This window comes from Crinia signifera, chromosome 7, assembly GCF_055691185.1.
Source record: "Crinia signifera chromosome 7, ASM5569118v1, whole genome shotgun sequence".
NCBI lineage: Eukaryota > Metazoa > Chordata > Amphibia > Anura > Myobatrachidae > Crinia > Crinia signifera.
In genome coordinates this window covers 142,235,981-142,251,872 of record NC_139223.1, presented here as the reverse complement: position 1 = coordinate 142,251,872, position 15,892 = coordinate 142,235,981, and the positions used below count along the sequence as shown (strand labels likewise).

Below are 15,892 nucleotides of genomic sequence, written 5' to 3'. Positions count from 1 at the left end.
CAAACTGTCACCGCGTCTATGGACGCGGTGACAGTTTAAAACCATGACGTATATATACGTCTTCGGTCGGGAAGTACCTCCCGACCATGACGTATATATACGTCTTCGGTCGGGAATATCTATATGTATATACACACATATATATATATATATATATGTGTATATACACACATATATATATATATATGTGTGTGTGTATATACACACATACACACACACATATATATATATATATATATATGTGTGTGTGTGTGTGTGTATATACACACATACACACATATATATATATATATATATATATATAATCCTTTCATTTTATTTTTTTCATTTTTACACTGTCCCTAGTGCTGCTGCTGCTGGCGGGGGGAGGGAGGGGGGAGGCAGCGCTGCGGCGCATAGCAGAGGGAGGAGAGCGGCTGCCGGGTGCCGGGTAAGCACATAGTGCTGCCGGGTGGGAGGGAGGGGGTGTCCGCGGATCGGTGTACTGTTAAGTACAGCACCGATCACCACCGTTTTCTGTGTTACCGAGCGGCATAGCCGCCGGTAACACAGAAATAGCTGTGATTGGCTGTTCACATTTGAACAGCCAATCACAGCGATCGCCGACCGGGGGGGGCATCCCTGCCCCCCCCGGGCGGCGAGGGGGGATGTCTGCTGTCAGGGACAGCAGACATCTCCAAACTGTCACCGCGTCTATAGACGCGGTGACAGTTTACATCCATGACGTACATTTATGCCATGTGTCGGGAAGTACTTCCCGACCATGACGTAAATGTACGTCAATTGTCGGGAAGGGGTTAAAACCCATCCCCGGTGAATGTCGCAGGGAGCCAGGCGAAGGCGGAAGGCAGGGAGATGGAAGCCTCCCTGCCTGTGCCGGAATGCGTGTGGGGAGGAGGGCTGGCGTGGACATTTTTTCATGAATTTATATTACAAATGTGAGCGATGCTGGCATTTTTAGCGATATTTTGCACATCTATCACAGATATTGGCACTTGAAGGGTTAAAAAAATCATCCGCCAGTAAATGTAAAACGTCAGTGTAAATCCATTTGAAATCGATAAAAAAAGAATTTCAATATAAATATTTTAACCACAGGAGAGCTCAAAATTAGGAAGTCTCCCAGAAAAGTTGATACATACGACGATGGGCTTGTTTCCATGGTGTCCAGATTCCAGACCAAAGGAATGACTTTTGTAAATTGAATGATTCTTTTATTATCAGTTCTTTGAATATACTGTATGTTCTAATCAAGGCCACACGTGGCCATAATTCCTTTTGAAAATATATGGTTAACATAAAAGAAACCACTAAAGGCCCACATCATATGGATAAAAGGTCAACAGATGAAACGTCAATAGTTACAAAAGGTGTGCAGGTTGAAAATGTAGGTATGACATTGGTCCATGCATAAGTGGTCAACATATTTGCTTGCTTTACTATACATGTGGATCTATTGGTAATAGTAACCTGTGAGGAAAGAAGGGGTACGCATTTGTACTGATGATGGTCCCAGAACATGAAGACAAGATTTGTCACCCAAAAAAACTATGTAGACCAGGGGTTCCCAATCTTTTTTTAATCACGGCACCATAGAGTATAACAATTTTTTTCGCGGCACCCCTAGGCCAAATTTATTTTAATTAGATTGGATTTATATGCTATTCTTAGGGTCAGTTATGTGGAAAAGGGCAGGAATTGCTTCTGTTTGTACACATTTTATGATTGGCAGCCACCAGCACTGGTTTTGCTTATAAATAATTAACCATTAATAATTTTAGTTGGTCCTGGACTACCAACCCAGGGCACCCCTGCATGTGTCCCAAGACACCCCAGGGAGCCACGGCGCACAGTTTGGGAACCACTGATGTAGACCATTTGTTCATCAACTGTCATTGAACTTATTGAACCTTTGCACTTTTGACCATTTGATGTTGACCAAAAGTAATGACTGTCGTCCATAATACTGTTGATGCATTGCATTTTAAAAATTTAAATTTTAACTGTAGGTTTATGTAAATGTAAATATAGCATATATAGAAGATAGCAAACTCTACGAAGGACATGATTTGCTTAGTGGTAAGTGACCCATGTCCATTTAGTGCAGAATCATCCGGAGATGTGAAAAATACAGACCGTCATTTATGTGCGTGATCACTTTGCCCAAACTCGCTGTTTGTGCCTGTATATGAACTTCGGTATCAGATTACAAAATTATTCCCAGGTTATAGATTTGCTTTGAAGCAATTTTAATCATGTTTCATTCTTTTTATAGGTCTTTGGGGTTTAGTGAACAATGCAGGAATTATGGGAACCCTTGCCCCAATTGATTGGCTGACCATTGATGATGTGAGAGCACCAATCGAAGTTAATTTAATAGGTTTAATACATGTCACATTGGCTGTACTCCCCTTGATTAAGAAAGCTAGAGGAAGGATTGTGAACATATCCAGTGTTGGAGGGAGAGTTGCAGCTAGCGGAGGTGGATACTTCTCATCTAAATATGGAGTTGAAGGCTTTAATGACAGTTTAAGGTAAGTTGATTGCATGGCATGCTTGCTGAAAATAAAATGGTGATCCTAGTTAAAGATCCTATTAGGACCTTGGGGTCATTCAGGTTCATTCCTGCCCTGCCCGTTCACACGGGGGACCGATGTTTTTTGTCTGCGCATGCACATAATGATTTATGTGCATGTGCAGGGGTTTTTAGGCAAATGGCCTCGGCGATTTGCATAGTTGCCGAGCCGTTTGCACGTATCGATGCAGCCTGGAGGCATGGGGGCGGCAGATTTGTGTCGCGCCCATGGGAATGCCCAGCATTTCATAGGCATCCCCATAAAAATGCTGGGAGTTCCCATGGGAATTCGGGCAGGGCGCAGAGTACCGGGGCAGGCGGCTGGATACTGGCAAATATAAGTCAGTTTCCACTGACTTATATTTGGGAGCCCTGGAGAAATCATTCAATGGTCGCTGACCATAGAGTGATTTCTCCGGCTGCGGGCACATGCGAGGGGATGTGTCTTTGTGACAAACCCCCTCACATGGTTGCGAGGGGTAGAGTGGAGGTGGGGTGGGGTTAAATCAGGCATGTCCAAACTATGGCCCTCCAGCTGTTGTGAAACTACATATCCCAGCATCCCTTGCCACAGTTTTGCTATAAGGGAATGCTAAGACTATGGCAAAGCATGCTGGGATGTGTAGTTTCACAACAGCTGGAGGGCCACAGTTTGGACATGCCTGCTTTAAACATAGTGGTTTATTCAGACTTGATCACTAGACAGCGAGTTTACAGGCCTGCTGAATATCGAACAACTGCGCAGGTGTATAGATCGTAGCACACGTGTGCAAGGCCATTCTGAAAATAAAACATAGGTGTGCCCAGGCATTTTCCGGGAGGGTGTTTGATGTCAGCTCCAGCCCCGAGTAGCCTGTTTCTATTGCACCCACTGAGTAAGTCCTGGTTACGCACAGACTGCCCACAATGGAAATATCATTAGATTCAGAGAAGACTGGACCCGCCCGTGATTATTTCTTGACCTTGAACACTTCACTACAGTTCTTATTGAGTCACATACTTCTTATAGGATGCAATGTGTCGGTTACTGTTATCGTCTGTACATATATAGGGCCTGATGAAGTGGCAATAGTCAGTAGTAAGGTTAATGCATAAGGTGTGTGCATCTATAAATGTAAAGCCATGCTGCCCACTGATTTTATACCAGCCATCGTAATACTCATCAATAGTTTAGGAATTTGTGGCCCTAGAGATCCATCAGAAACCAGCTTCCCTTCCTATGTTAGATATATGACACTCCCATAAGGCAGAGGTAGTTCCATGCATTTGCATTGTTGCCGCCTAGTTGTTGCCCAATTTCACAGAAAGACACAGATATTTACATATAGAATTAGAAATACTTTAAGTCAGATTGGCACAAGTGCTGAATGCACTAACTCACCAGTTTTGCCTATGAACAGAGATCTGTAGGAGTCAGTCCCATAATGTTGTTGTTACTAGCCGCCTCCGGCAGGTCAGTGTCATTTCTGTTCTACCTGGATTTATATGTTCCCTCCGGATCAGCACAGGTTTTACTGATCCACCTTGCTTGGTTTTCATGCATACCTTGGTCTTTGGGTGTGGCTGCCTGCTAGGCCTCTGGGTAGTTAGGTATGCTCCAAGCATTGAGAACCTGACAGTTATAGTCTTGTTAGAGTCCTGGTACAGTCCTGTCTCAGTACTGCTACAGTCCTTAGTATTCCTGTGATACTCATAGTATTCTGCTGGTTCCTGGTTATTTCCGTGTTCCTAGACATTCTCAGATTCCTGGCTAACAACTGTCAGGTTATTCTAGCCTGTGTCTGAGGAGTCCTGCAAGCATACCTGCTGTGTGTCGGAAATCCTGCCTGTAATAGAGTATCATTACTTCCAGTCTGTGTTCAGTTTCTGCGAGTACCAGCAGCCTCCCCACACATACTGGAGGAGGTCACACCTTTCCTTACCCTTTGCTGTTGGTATTCTCACAGCGCCAGCTGGAGCCCTAGGTCTTGTCCTGAGACATATCATTGAGGCTGCCAGAGTGCAGGCCTCATCTCTTACTTACTAGTCCTGTGTATATTGTTGTTTGTCTGTCTCACAGCCAGGGGCGTAACTATAGCACCGCAGCCCCCGCCACCGCGGGGGGGGGGGGGGGGGCGCTGTGCATGTGGGGGCGCCGGGGGCTGCGGTGCTATAGTTACCCCCCCAATCCCCCGCAGACTTACGTATCTTGCTGGTCCCGGCGGCTCCGTTCTTCTGATGAGGACCACCACAAAATGGCCGCCCCCATATAGCAAACAGTTCTCTGAAACTGTCTGCTGTATGTTGGGCGGCCATTTTGTGGTGGTCCTCAGCAGAAGAACGGAGCCGCCGGGACCAGCGCGATAGGTAAGACTGCGGGGGAGGGGGTTAGCATAGGCGGCGGGGCGACGGGATGACGGGGCGGCCGGGGGGGGGGTGCTTGACGGGGCGGCAGCGGGGGGTGGGTATGGGCGCCCCCCCCCTAACGGCGGGGGGGTGCCCAAAACGTAGCTACGCCACTGCTCACAGCAATTGCCAGAGACATTGGTTTAGTCTGGTGGATAGGTTGCCAACCAATCCGCAATACTTTGGTAATAGTTTGTTTGGTTTGTTGCGATGGATTCACATTTAGCGGTAAGGGCCGAATATATATTTTGTTCTGTCTTAGTCTGCAAAGTTGCATATCCTTGTTCACGTTTATGTTTAGAGCCTAGTTTGTATTTTGGTTGTCTAGTTAGTTTTCCCTCTTAGTACCCTGATTCAGTTGGGACTTTATGCCAGTGGCATGCAGTGGGGTGAGGCGGGTGAGGCAGGTGAGGCACAGTCTTTCCTGTCATACTAGCGTATATGCCTGCGTTTTGAATTTATAAAGTATGTAAAAAATACAAAGAATATATAAAAAAATTGTTATTTTTATTATGCTAATCATTTTTATAGTCAAAACTCTGGAGTAAAAAGTATATGGCAGTTGAGGCAGTGCCTCACCTGGCTACCTTTTCTGCACATCTCTCATTGAATCTCAAGCAGTGTATAGTGCTGCACATGTGTATAATGCCAGCATGTACCCTGTGTGCATATCTGCATATCTGGCTCTGGTACTTTCCAGGGACTCTTGAGCCTTTTACGTCACTGCACAGCCCTGCTTTATGCCATTGAGAAAGACCAGGTGGCATCCAAGTACCGGGTGCAGCTAGTCTGTCCTGGAAAGGTGGATATTAGTGGTGAAACCTAAGACCAGGACATGTGCCAGCTGAAACAGGGTATAGTAATACAGTTAGGGTCAGGCTCTGGTGCTGCTGTGGCTACACCCTCTCGGCCACAGAGGCACATTTCTGGCTTTAACCCCGAGTACACCCCAGAGTATTCTAACAGTTGTCATGTATAGTTAGAGTACAATGTTGGCTGAACTACAACCTAATGTTTTTTTGTTTTTGTCTCTTCTTCATATAGGCGAGATATGAAGTCATTTGGAGTAAAGGTATCATGCATTGAGCCTGGTCTTTTTAAAACAACATTGTCTGATCCAGAGACAGTTTTAGAACAGCGTATATGTATTTGGAGAAAGCTGCCACAGGATATCCAGAAGGAATATGGAGAAAATTATATAGCCATTGGTAAATATAATTTGACTTAACCTCAAGACCAGAGTGGACTACTGGGGGAGATTCAGTGGGTGAGAATTGGTCAGAAGAGGAGAGCCAGCAATACATCTTATATTCAATTTAAACTGTCTCCTGTTTAATTGCCTTTGTAAATTAGGGGGTTATTCTAGTCCATTCTTTCTGACAAAATCCTTCTTAGATGGACAAAACCATGTGCACTGCGGGTGGGGCAGATGTAACTTGTGCAGAGAGAATTAGATTTGGGTGGGGTTTTTCTTCAAAGTGAGATCTATATTGAAGTGTAAAATCATGCAGTCAGTATTTTCCCTGCACAGAAACAAAATAACTCACCCAAATCTAATTCTCTCTGCACATGTTACATCTGCCCCCCTGCAGTGCACATGGTTTTGTCCATCTAAGAAGGATTTTGTCAGAAAGAATGAACTAGAATAAACCCCTTAGTGATAACAATAGTTTCTAATTCGTGGATGGGCTGTATTGTTAGGTGTATTATAGTGACTGTAGAGTGGCTGTATGTGGTAATCAGGTGTATTCAAGTGATTGTAGAGTGACTGTATTTGATAATCAGGTGTATTAAAGTAAAGTACAGTATGTGGTAAACCAGGTGTATTAGAGTGACTGTATATAGTAATCAGGGGGTAAATGCGGTAAAAACCCAAAGAACAGGGTTTTTACCGCATTTTGGGATTATGGTGATGCCCCATAGAAGCCCATGGGCTTCTAATGCGACCCACCGCCGCCCCGCACCGACTCCCACCTCACCTGTGTTCGAGCAGCACAGAACTGTGCTGCCCGGATCTGTGACCTCCTCCTCCCTGCACTGTACATCCTCTTCCGGGTTCAGGGATGAGGAGGAGAACCACCCCCCCCCCCCCCCCCCTGCAGCAGCAAAATTAGCCAGGTAAGAGAGGGATGGGGGAGCCGCCGGGACCCGCCGCTCATCGCCGGGTCACCACAAAAGACAGCTCTTAACACAAGAGCTGTCTTTTGTCATAATTATCGCATATGTTAGAGCATATGTGATAATTAAGTTAGCGGTAGCCGGTGATGGGCGGTAAGGGGGCGCGGATGTTAGAGGATCCCCTCCAGGTGTAGTAGAGTGACTTTATGTTGTAATCAGTTGTTTTAGAGTGACTGTAGAGTGACTGTATGTGGTAATCAAGTGTATTAGAGTGACTGTATGTGGGAATCATGTGTATTAGAGTTACAGAAGTATATATGTATGTACATGTATATGATATCTAAAAATGGTTTTGGAAGACAATCTCTTGGCGCTAATATGGTTTGGAGAGTCGCCTTATTGAAGTAATGGGATATTTCCCTAGTATCCCCAAAGGTTTAAATCTGAAAGATCGGTTTTTACTCAAATTTTGGCGCCCCCTCCCACGGATGTGGTATAGCAAAAGTGATATATAAAGGAATAAGATTATACTCTCCTTTTGAATTGCATTCCTTCCACTGCTCCACTTTCCATATGTTCTTCTCTCTCAAGGTGTTTTTTTTTTCATTATTCACATATAATAGAAAAAATAAGAGAAGATAGACATCCAAATATGTGAAGCACGTCTTAATCCAAGATACTATACAGATAGGGTGATATGGCGAGGGAGTACCGCAACTCACTATTTGTAAGTTGGAATACTCTTAAATTTATTTCAGAATAGGTTCAAATAAGTTTGAATGCAAGTACATGTCCATTATTTTTGTGTTTTTATTTTAACCTATTCTGAAATAAATTTGTTTTGAAAAGAGAAACATAAAATAAACCATTATATGCTTGGAGAATTACTTTTAATCGTGAGTAGCGGTACGATTTCCTTTGAAAAGATACCTTGATAAGAGTATTCCAACTTACAAATAGTGAGTTGCGGTACGCCCTCGCCATATCACCCTATCTGTATTGTATCTTGAATTAAGACGTGCTTCACATATTTGGATGTCTATCTTCTCTTATTTTTTCTATTATATGTGAATAATGAAAAAAAAAACACCTTGATAGAGAAAGAACATATGGAAAGTGGAGCAGTGGAAGGAATGCAATTAAAAAGGAGAGTATAATCTTATTCCTTTATATATCACTTTTGCTATACCACATCCGTGGGAGGGGCGCCAAATTTTAAGTAAAAAACGATCTTTCAGATTTACATGTATATGATGTTACAGAAGTATAGTAGGATTGGTGCAAAGGTAAAAACATTTTTGTTTTCTGTTCTAACCCCATTTTTTCCCATGACGGATTCTTCTGAATTACAGATGCCAAGAAGAAGCAAAAGTTGAACCATATGCGAAACAGTGATCTGTCCTTGGTTGTGTGGTGTATGGAACACGCTCTAACAAGCCAATACCCCAGGACCCGGTACACTGTTGGCACTGATGCTACTTTCCTTTGGCTACCCTTGTCGTATATGCCAACATTCATCCAGGACTTTGTCATACTAAAAAATAAAGTACAGATCCCATCTTCTCCCCCAGCATAACTACTATTTATATGTACATGTGTATATACTATTATATGGATAATCCAATAAATGACAACTATTTACAACCTTGTGTGTTATACTTTTAACAAAAATGTTACACACAAATCAAAGTAATTATAGCCTATCAATAGTCAGACTTGTTTAGAGGTTAAAGCAATTTTGTCAAGGGCGTAACTACCATAGATGCAAGGGGTGCAGCTGCTATGGGGCCCAGAGCTGAAGGGGGCCCATCTTTGCTGTCTAAGTAATATGGTTTACATACATTTATCACCATCAGTTGCTAAATAAGGGGCCCTTACAAACTTTTGCTATGGGGCCTACGAATATCTAGGTATGCCTCTGAATTTTGTTATTCCTTTTATTAATTCTTTTTTACTACAGTACTTTTGAATAGCCATCTATTTTTTTAATAAAACACACAGATACAGTATGAAAGTACAGTAATGCACAGAGGGTCACAACATGTGAGTGCCAGGGCCATCTTAACGTAAGGGCTCAATGGGCAGCTGCACAAGGGCCCCCCAATTCTAGGGGCCTTTGAGCTGGGGTGGGTTGTGGGCATCTGCCTCCTAAACTTCTTGGGAGGCAGTAAAGAATGCTTCTGGTCACACTGATCGGGAATTACACACAATCAGGTTGACAGGGCAGCATTTTTTTGCATGGATGAGTGTGGAGGGGCCCCAAATGCATTGCTTTCCCCAGGGCCTATAATTCGATTAAGACAGCCACTCTAAGGGGTCGATCCTATTCATTGCTAAGGGTGCAAGGTGCCGTTCCAACAGCATTTAAATCAGTGGTAGCCAGTCCTCGAGAGCTACCAACAGTTCACATTTTCCAGACAACCTAGCTGCTGCACAGGTGCACTCATTACTCACTAACACATTTTAAAAGATCCACAGGTGGAGCTAATTACTTCACTTGTGATTCTGTGAGGAGATCTGGGAAACATTGACTGTTGGTAGCTCTCGAGGATTTGCTCAATTTTGCTCAAAATTTGGCGCGCTACCTTAGGCGGCATCAGGCAATTTTGTGCAAATTCAGGCCGCCGTAAAGTGCGGCCAGTACCTTGGCGGGTGTACAGTCTACCGATAAATTCTCAGCTGCATGAACATTAGCATTCAAATGTGAACCAAGCTCTAAGTCTTTTGGAAGTAGGCTTATTACCTGTGTCACATTTAAAATAAATTGACTGCCCACATACAGTGGATGAATCCATTTTGTTTGTCCAAAATTAATTTATCCAATCAAAGAATATCACAGTGTTTGCAGGTCCACGTGATGTCATAATGTCACGCGGTAGTCACGCAATATACTATTATATTTGATGCATATAAAATACCACAACTATCACATTCCACATTTGATTTATTTGGGGTAAATGTAACAATCATAGCAACTAAAGTACTAAAATAATAATAGGGGCCTAATTGGTAGGTTTCATTTTGTTATAGACAATAGACAATAATAAAAATAAAAAACCCAAATGGGTTAATAAATAAACCTTACAGCCATATATAAGTACATCCTTATTTAGGAGAGCATTAACAACATATTAAAGAACATTATAATGCTTATGATCTCTCCCCTCTGTGTCACCCCCTATCTGTCCAGATGGTAGGAGCTTACTACAGGGCCCTCGTCCCTGATACACTTTTTTGACACTCACTAGACAGAGCGAGGGCCGCATAGGCTGGAGGGAATATAAGAGCCGGTGAATTTGTTGTCCACAAGCAAGTGTAACAGAATCATCTATGTGAAGCCCTATGGAAATAGTAGTGAGTGGCAGTTAGTTCTGGCCAATGGGGTAACAGGGGGGCGACAGCCAGAGAGGGTTATATCAGGGATCAGAAAACAGGAAGTGAGCTACTTTTAGTCTGGATCTGGTGGACGGAGCTGACTGAGATAAGTGACCTACTTTGCATTCTGCTGTACCACTTTTACTGCTGTCTCCTTTCCTTCCATTTTCCTTTCTTCATTTCTCTCTTCAGCTTCTGTCTTTCCAGACCATGTCCGGGCGCCCAAAGCGTTCTGCCCCCCCCCCCCCGCTGGCTGGCGGATTCGTCCCGCCCGCTCTCTACTGTAGCGGGCCGCGGCGGCGTGGGTCACCGGTGGGCGCCCAGTATGCGGTGTCCCCGGGCTCACCTGCTTCGGCGAGGCGCCGCAGCTCCACTCCAGTCCCGGGCACCTCCGCGAGCAGCGCCGGAGCGTCCACGTGTCCTCCGGCGACTGCGCTCTGTGATCTCACAGCCCCGTCTAGCGGGGCTGTGGGTGATCGCAGCGTAGTGGCGGGGAGGGGAGAGCCGCGGCTGCGGCGCTGGCTGTTCCCAGTCATGCACGTGGCGCCCATGATGCGGATGGGGCTGGGGGGGAGTGTTCCCCAGGCCCCACCGCCGGACACTGTAGCCACGTCCGGGTCCCCAATCCGGTCACCGGGTGCCCCGGTAGCCGGCAGGCAACGGGGGGTGCGGCCCGGATCCCCTGGCGCGTCCACGCCACCAGGCAGCCCCATGCAGCGCATCACAGGGGGCCCCGCTGGGGGTGCCATCCCCCTGCTACAGGGGCAGATGCTCGCCCTTCAAACCGTGGGGGGGGGGCGCACATGGCCCAGAGTTTAGCCATTTTGCCAAGCAGGCACACGCCTGCCGGGCAGTTTTACCAGGTCCCTCATGAGCCAGCGGGTCCTGCACAGGGCCAGGCGCCAGCGCCCATGCCAGCACCCGTTTTTGCACAGCAGCAGCCCTGGTTCCCTGGTACTGCAGGGGTCCCCGGCCCAGGTGCCGGTTATAGTGGGGCAGGTCACCACACACAGGCCCCCCAGGCATTTGGGGCGTCGGGAGTTCAGGCCGGGTATTACCCGTTCCGCCTGCCCTCAGCCCCTCCTCAGGTCCCACAGCAGTGGCCGTTTCCATCTCCTATGAATACTGCGCCCCAGGGCTACATGCCCGCCCCGCAGCAGTTCGGGCCTCAACCCCCCTGGACGCAGTCCCCGGGTTTCCCATATTTCTCCACCGGCAGTGGAGTGGCTGGGGGGTCCTATGGTCCCCCCGGGCACGGTTACCCGGCTCAGCCTGCACCGTACTGGCCACCCGGCCTGCAGCAAGCTCATGTGGGAGGGGCGTACGCGCAGCAACACACTCACCAACAGTCGCTAGTGCCACCTCACCCTCAGGCTTCCTCCTCGGGGGTTGGGTACGGGGGGCATGTACACGGGGGTGACCTGGGGGTCTCGTCCCTTTCATGCTCAGCCACTAATGTGTTGCCCTTGTCTTCCGAGATTGTCGCAGGTGCTGGTCGTGATTATGAGGCTGGCAGATCTTCCCGCAGTGGCGACAGAGCAGCCTCAAGGAGCGCAGAGCCTACGGCTAGGCAGACAACGCCGACCGCATCAGCAACAGTCAGCCGGAGGGGCTCACCGTGTTCTACAGTGGGCGATCGGCCCGGTTCCCCGTTGAGGGTACCGCTATTGGCATCCACCTCCAGGGCCGAAGATCCTGCTCCTGTAGTACCTTCTCCAGCCGATCAAGGGGAGACATCCATGGGTGGTGAGCATACTGAGTCTTCTGGTTGTGAATCCTCATCAGGTCACTCATCGGTTAGCAGCGATGAGTCAGGGTCCCCCACGCGCCCGCGCAAGCTTGCCAAATTAGTGGCCCGAGCTGTGGCCAAGAAGGTTGGGGGTAGAAAGCGCACCAAGAAGCAGAGCGCCCAGGGCGATGTTCCCTCCTCCGGGGACATGGTGCACTGCTCCAACACGGCAGTGTCGCGCGGTTTGCGCAGGGGGATAAGGGATAAAATAAAGAGGGGGAAGTTCGTAGACCTTTTCTCTCTCACCACTGACATGAAAAAGGACCTGGACAAAGCCAAGAAGGCCGCAGGCAATGGGGAACTCGCATTTAAGAGTTTCCACAATTGGCTGAAAGGTTTCCTGGTTTTCGCCTCGTGTTACCTCAGCACTAGGCCAGATGAACATTTAAATGTCCTTCGTCACCTATTTCTGGTGAACGAGACATTTATTTCTTACAAAGGCACCGCTTGGCGTGACTACGACGAAAAATTTCGTCTTAACCACGACGGGTCCAAAACCATGCCTATGGGATGTAAACATGTCGAGATCTGGCTAGAGGTTATAGGCAAGGGCCAGCCCTCCACAGATCCCGCCCCTAAAAAGTCCTTTCCAGGGGGCAAACCTGGGGCGAAGCCCGGCGGCAAAGGGTAGTGCTTTGCGTTTAATGACGGCAAATGTGACCGAGGCGCAAAATGCCGTTTCCGTCATGAGTGCCGTTATTGCGGGCCGGGCCACCCGGGAAAGTCCTGCAGGGCTCCAGGCCGCCACACTGAGCAGGGCGAGCCCAGCACTAGCAGCAAGTAAGGCCCCATCACCCATAGTTGTCCCCGAGTTGGTACGCCGGCTTGCCGGCTATCCAAATAGGGACGACGCCGTATTTTTGCGCCTCGGTTTTACCCATGGTTTCCGGCTACCCATTCCCCAATCTGTCTCGGTGACGTCTTACAGGAACCTTAAGTCAGCGAGGGATTTCCCCGAGGTGGTAAGAAGCAAAGTGCAAGCTGAAATCCGGCTCGGCCGGATGGCAGGGCCTTTTGGAGCCGACCCGCTGCCCGGGATGTGCTTCTTCCCCTTGGGGTGATTCCGAAGAAGACCCCGGGCAAATATAGACTGATTCAGCACTTGTCTTACCCCCATGGGGCGTCCATCAATGACGCTATCCCCGAACAATTGTTTGATGAGGTTCTCTGCATGGTTCGAGGTTTTGGGAGCGGGGCTCTTATGGCCAAATTGGACATAGAGTCAGCTTTCCGGCTCCTCCCCTTACACCCGGAATCTTTCAGGTTCATGGGTTTTCATCTGGACGGGGGAATATTTATTGACAAATGTTTGCCCATGGGATGCTCTGTCTCCTGCTCCTACTTTGAGAAATTCAGTTCCTTTTTACACTGGTGCATTCAAGACGTCACAGGCTGTAGTGGCGTGGCGCACTATTTGGACGATTTTCTTTTTGTAGGGCCAGGGGGGAAAGACACATGTGCACGCATACTGGCTTCCGCCATCGAGGTCATGACGTCATTAGGGGTCCCCATTGCCGCGGATAAGACGGAGGGCCCCGCTACGGTGCTGTCTTATCTAGGCATCGAGATAGACACGGCCGCAGGTTGCTGCCGGCTCCCGGAGGACAAGGTATGCAAGCTGCAGGCTCTCATTAGGGAATGTAGGCACAAGAAGAGGGTCAGGTTGCAGCTCGTACAATCCTTGCTGGGCTCCTTTAATTTTGCCTGCCGCATTATACCTATGGGTAGGGTGTTTTGCCGTAAACTAGAGAGGTCCACGGCGGGTGTTAGACACCCCCATCACACAATCAGGCTATGCCGGGAGATGCGTGATGACCTCTTAGTTTGGTCAGTTTTTCTAGAGCGTTTTAATGGGGAGCTCAAATGGCCTTCTGACCCCGCCTCTAATGTGGAGCTGCAGCTGTTCACAGATGCGGCGGGAGCAACGGGTTTTGGGGCGTACTTCCACGGGGAATGGTGCGCCTCCAAATGGCCTCAGTCGTGGGTTGATCGTGGTTTCACGGTCAACCTGCTACTTCTGGAACTTTTTCCTATTATTGTGTCCGCGGAGCTGTGGTGCTCCCGTTTAGCTAACCGGAACATTGTGTTCTGGTGTGATAACCTGGGGGTGGTGCATGCTATTGACAATCAGAGGGTGGCCTCCCCAGAGGCTCTGCGTCTGCTACGGCACTTAGTTTTGCTCTGCTTACGGCAAAATATCCAGTTTAGGGCCAAGCATGTCCCGGGGGTGGATAACAACATAGCAGATGCCCTTTCGAGGTTTCAGTTCGCGAGGTTTCGCGAGTTGGCCCCCGAGGCTTCGCCACTAGGGCTTACTTGTCCCCCTTTTGTGTGGCAGATCATAGAGCCGGCATGACGGACCTGGCTCTACTGTCCTTGGCCCCTTCCACTCGTAGAACTTATGGGGCTGCATGGCGGGACTGGGTGGAATTTCAGGGCTCCCCCGAGGCCTGCGGTAAGTCGGTCGAGGACCGGTTACTCGCTTTTGTTTGGGGTCACCATAGGCGGGGCAGGTCAAAGTCGGCTATGGCGGCGGCGTTGGCAGGCATCGCTTTTTATTCGCGCTTACGCTGCGATCCCGACCCCACAAAGTCTTTTGTACTGTCCAAAGCCATGAAGGGGTGGGCCCGGACGTGTCCGGTTCCCCCTGACTCGCGCAAACCCATAGACTTGAGCATGCTAGGTGACCTGGTGGTTTGTTTAGCTAAAGTCGCAGAGAGCCCTTACGAAGTTACTCTTTTTAGGGTCGCGTTTACGTTTGCATTTCATTTCGCATCAGCGAGCTGGTGGCAGCCAGCAAACTCTCCCGCACGGGCATTCTAGGGGAGGACGTAATATTCCGGGATGGACAAGTGCTATGTAAGATCAAGCGGTCCAAAACGGATCAGAAGGGTAGGGGCCAATGGGTTACCCTTAATGCACAGGCTGACGCGGCTGTATGTCCAGTTTCATGGGCTAAGGAATACTGCTCCCGCAGACCGGAGGCCGCCTTGCAGTTCTTGGCGCATGTTGACGGGCTACCGCTGACCCGATTCCAGTTTTCGGCTGTGTTTCGTCAATGTCTGGTAGAGTTGGGTCTGCGGGAGCAAGATTTTGGAATGCATTCGTTCCGAATTGGGGCTGCTACTTGCGCAGCAGCGGCAGGTCTTTCACCTTCTGCCATCCAGGCAGTTGGCAGGTGGAAGTCCTCTGCTTATAAGAGTTACGTAAGATTAGATAAGTTAGATAAGTTGTAGTTCAAGCGCCTGTTGCGCCGGCTCAAAAACGATTGTTTACAATCGGTTCTGGAATGACTAGCGTTCTGGAATCGACGGTGTGAAGGGAATTTTTTTACTTTTTCCTTCATTGTGGACTAATTCAATTGGCTGTCCCCTAAAGTTCACAGAAGGTTTTTTAAGTTTTTCACCTTCACTTGGGCCGTAGTTATGCATTTTGTTGTGTTTACAGTTTATCATGATGTTAACCACTAGGTTTTTTCTTTTTTAGCCCCTCCCCTTTCCGACATGACTCTGGGTAGGGTTTGGTTTGTAGGGCACTCTTTCCTTTTTTGGGCTGCTAGGCACCCACTAGCCTCCAGTGCTCCCGTTCTGGAGAGGGCACTCGCGGTTCAATGGTTTGGAGTTAGGGGTCTACTCTGGGATAGCCTATGG

At 48.1% G+C, this 15,892-nt stretch overlaps 1 protein-coding gene across 1 annotated transcript in view; it reads left to right on the top strand.

Annotated features, from left to right (window-relative positions):
* Nucleotides 1-8,704, top strand: part of DHRS9 (dehydrogenase/reductase 9) — a 39,675-nt gene extending 30,971 nt beyond the window's left edge. Inside the window, exons 3-5 of the mRNA XM_083153893.1 lie at nt 2,276-2,534; nt 6,005-6,168; nt 8,431-8,704. Coding sequence (XP_083010019.1) covers nt 2,276-2,534; nt 6,005-6,168; nt 8,431-8,654 — 647 coding nt within the window. The 3' untranslated portion in view covers nt 8,655-8,704. The remainder of the gene's footprint in view (nt 1-2,275; nt 2,535-6,004; nt 6,169-8,430) is intronic.
* Nucleotides 8,705-15,892: the final 7,188 nt, after the last annotated feature.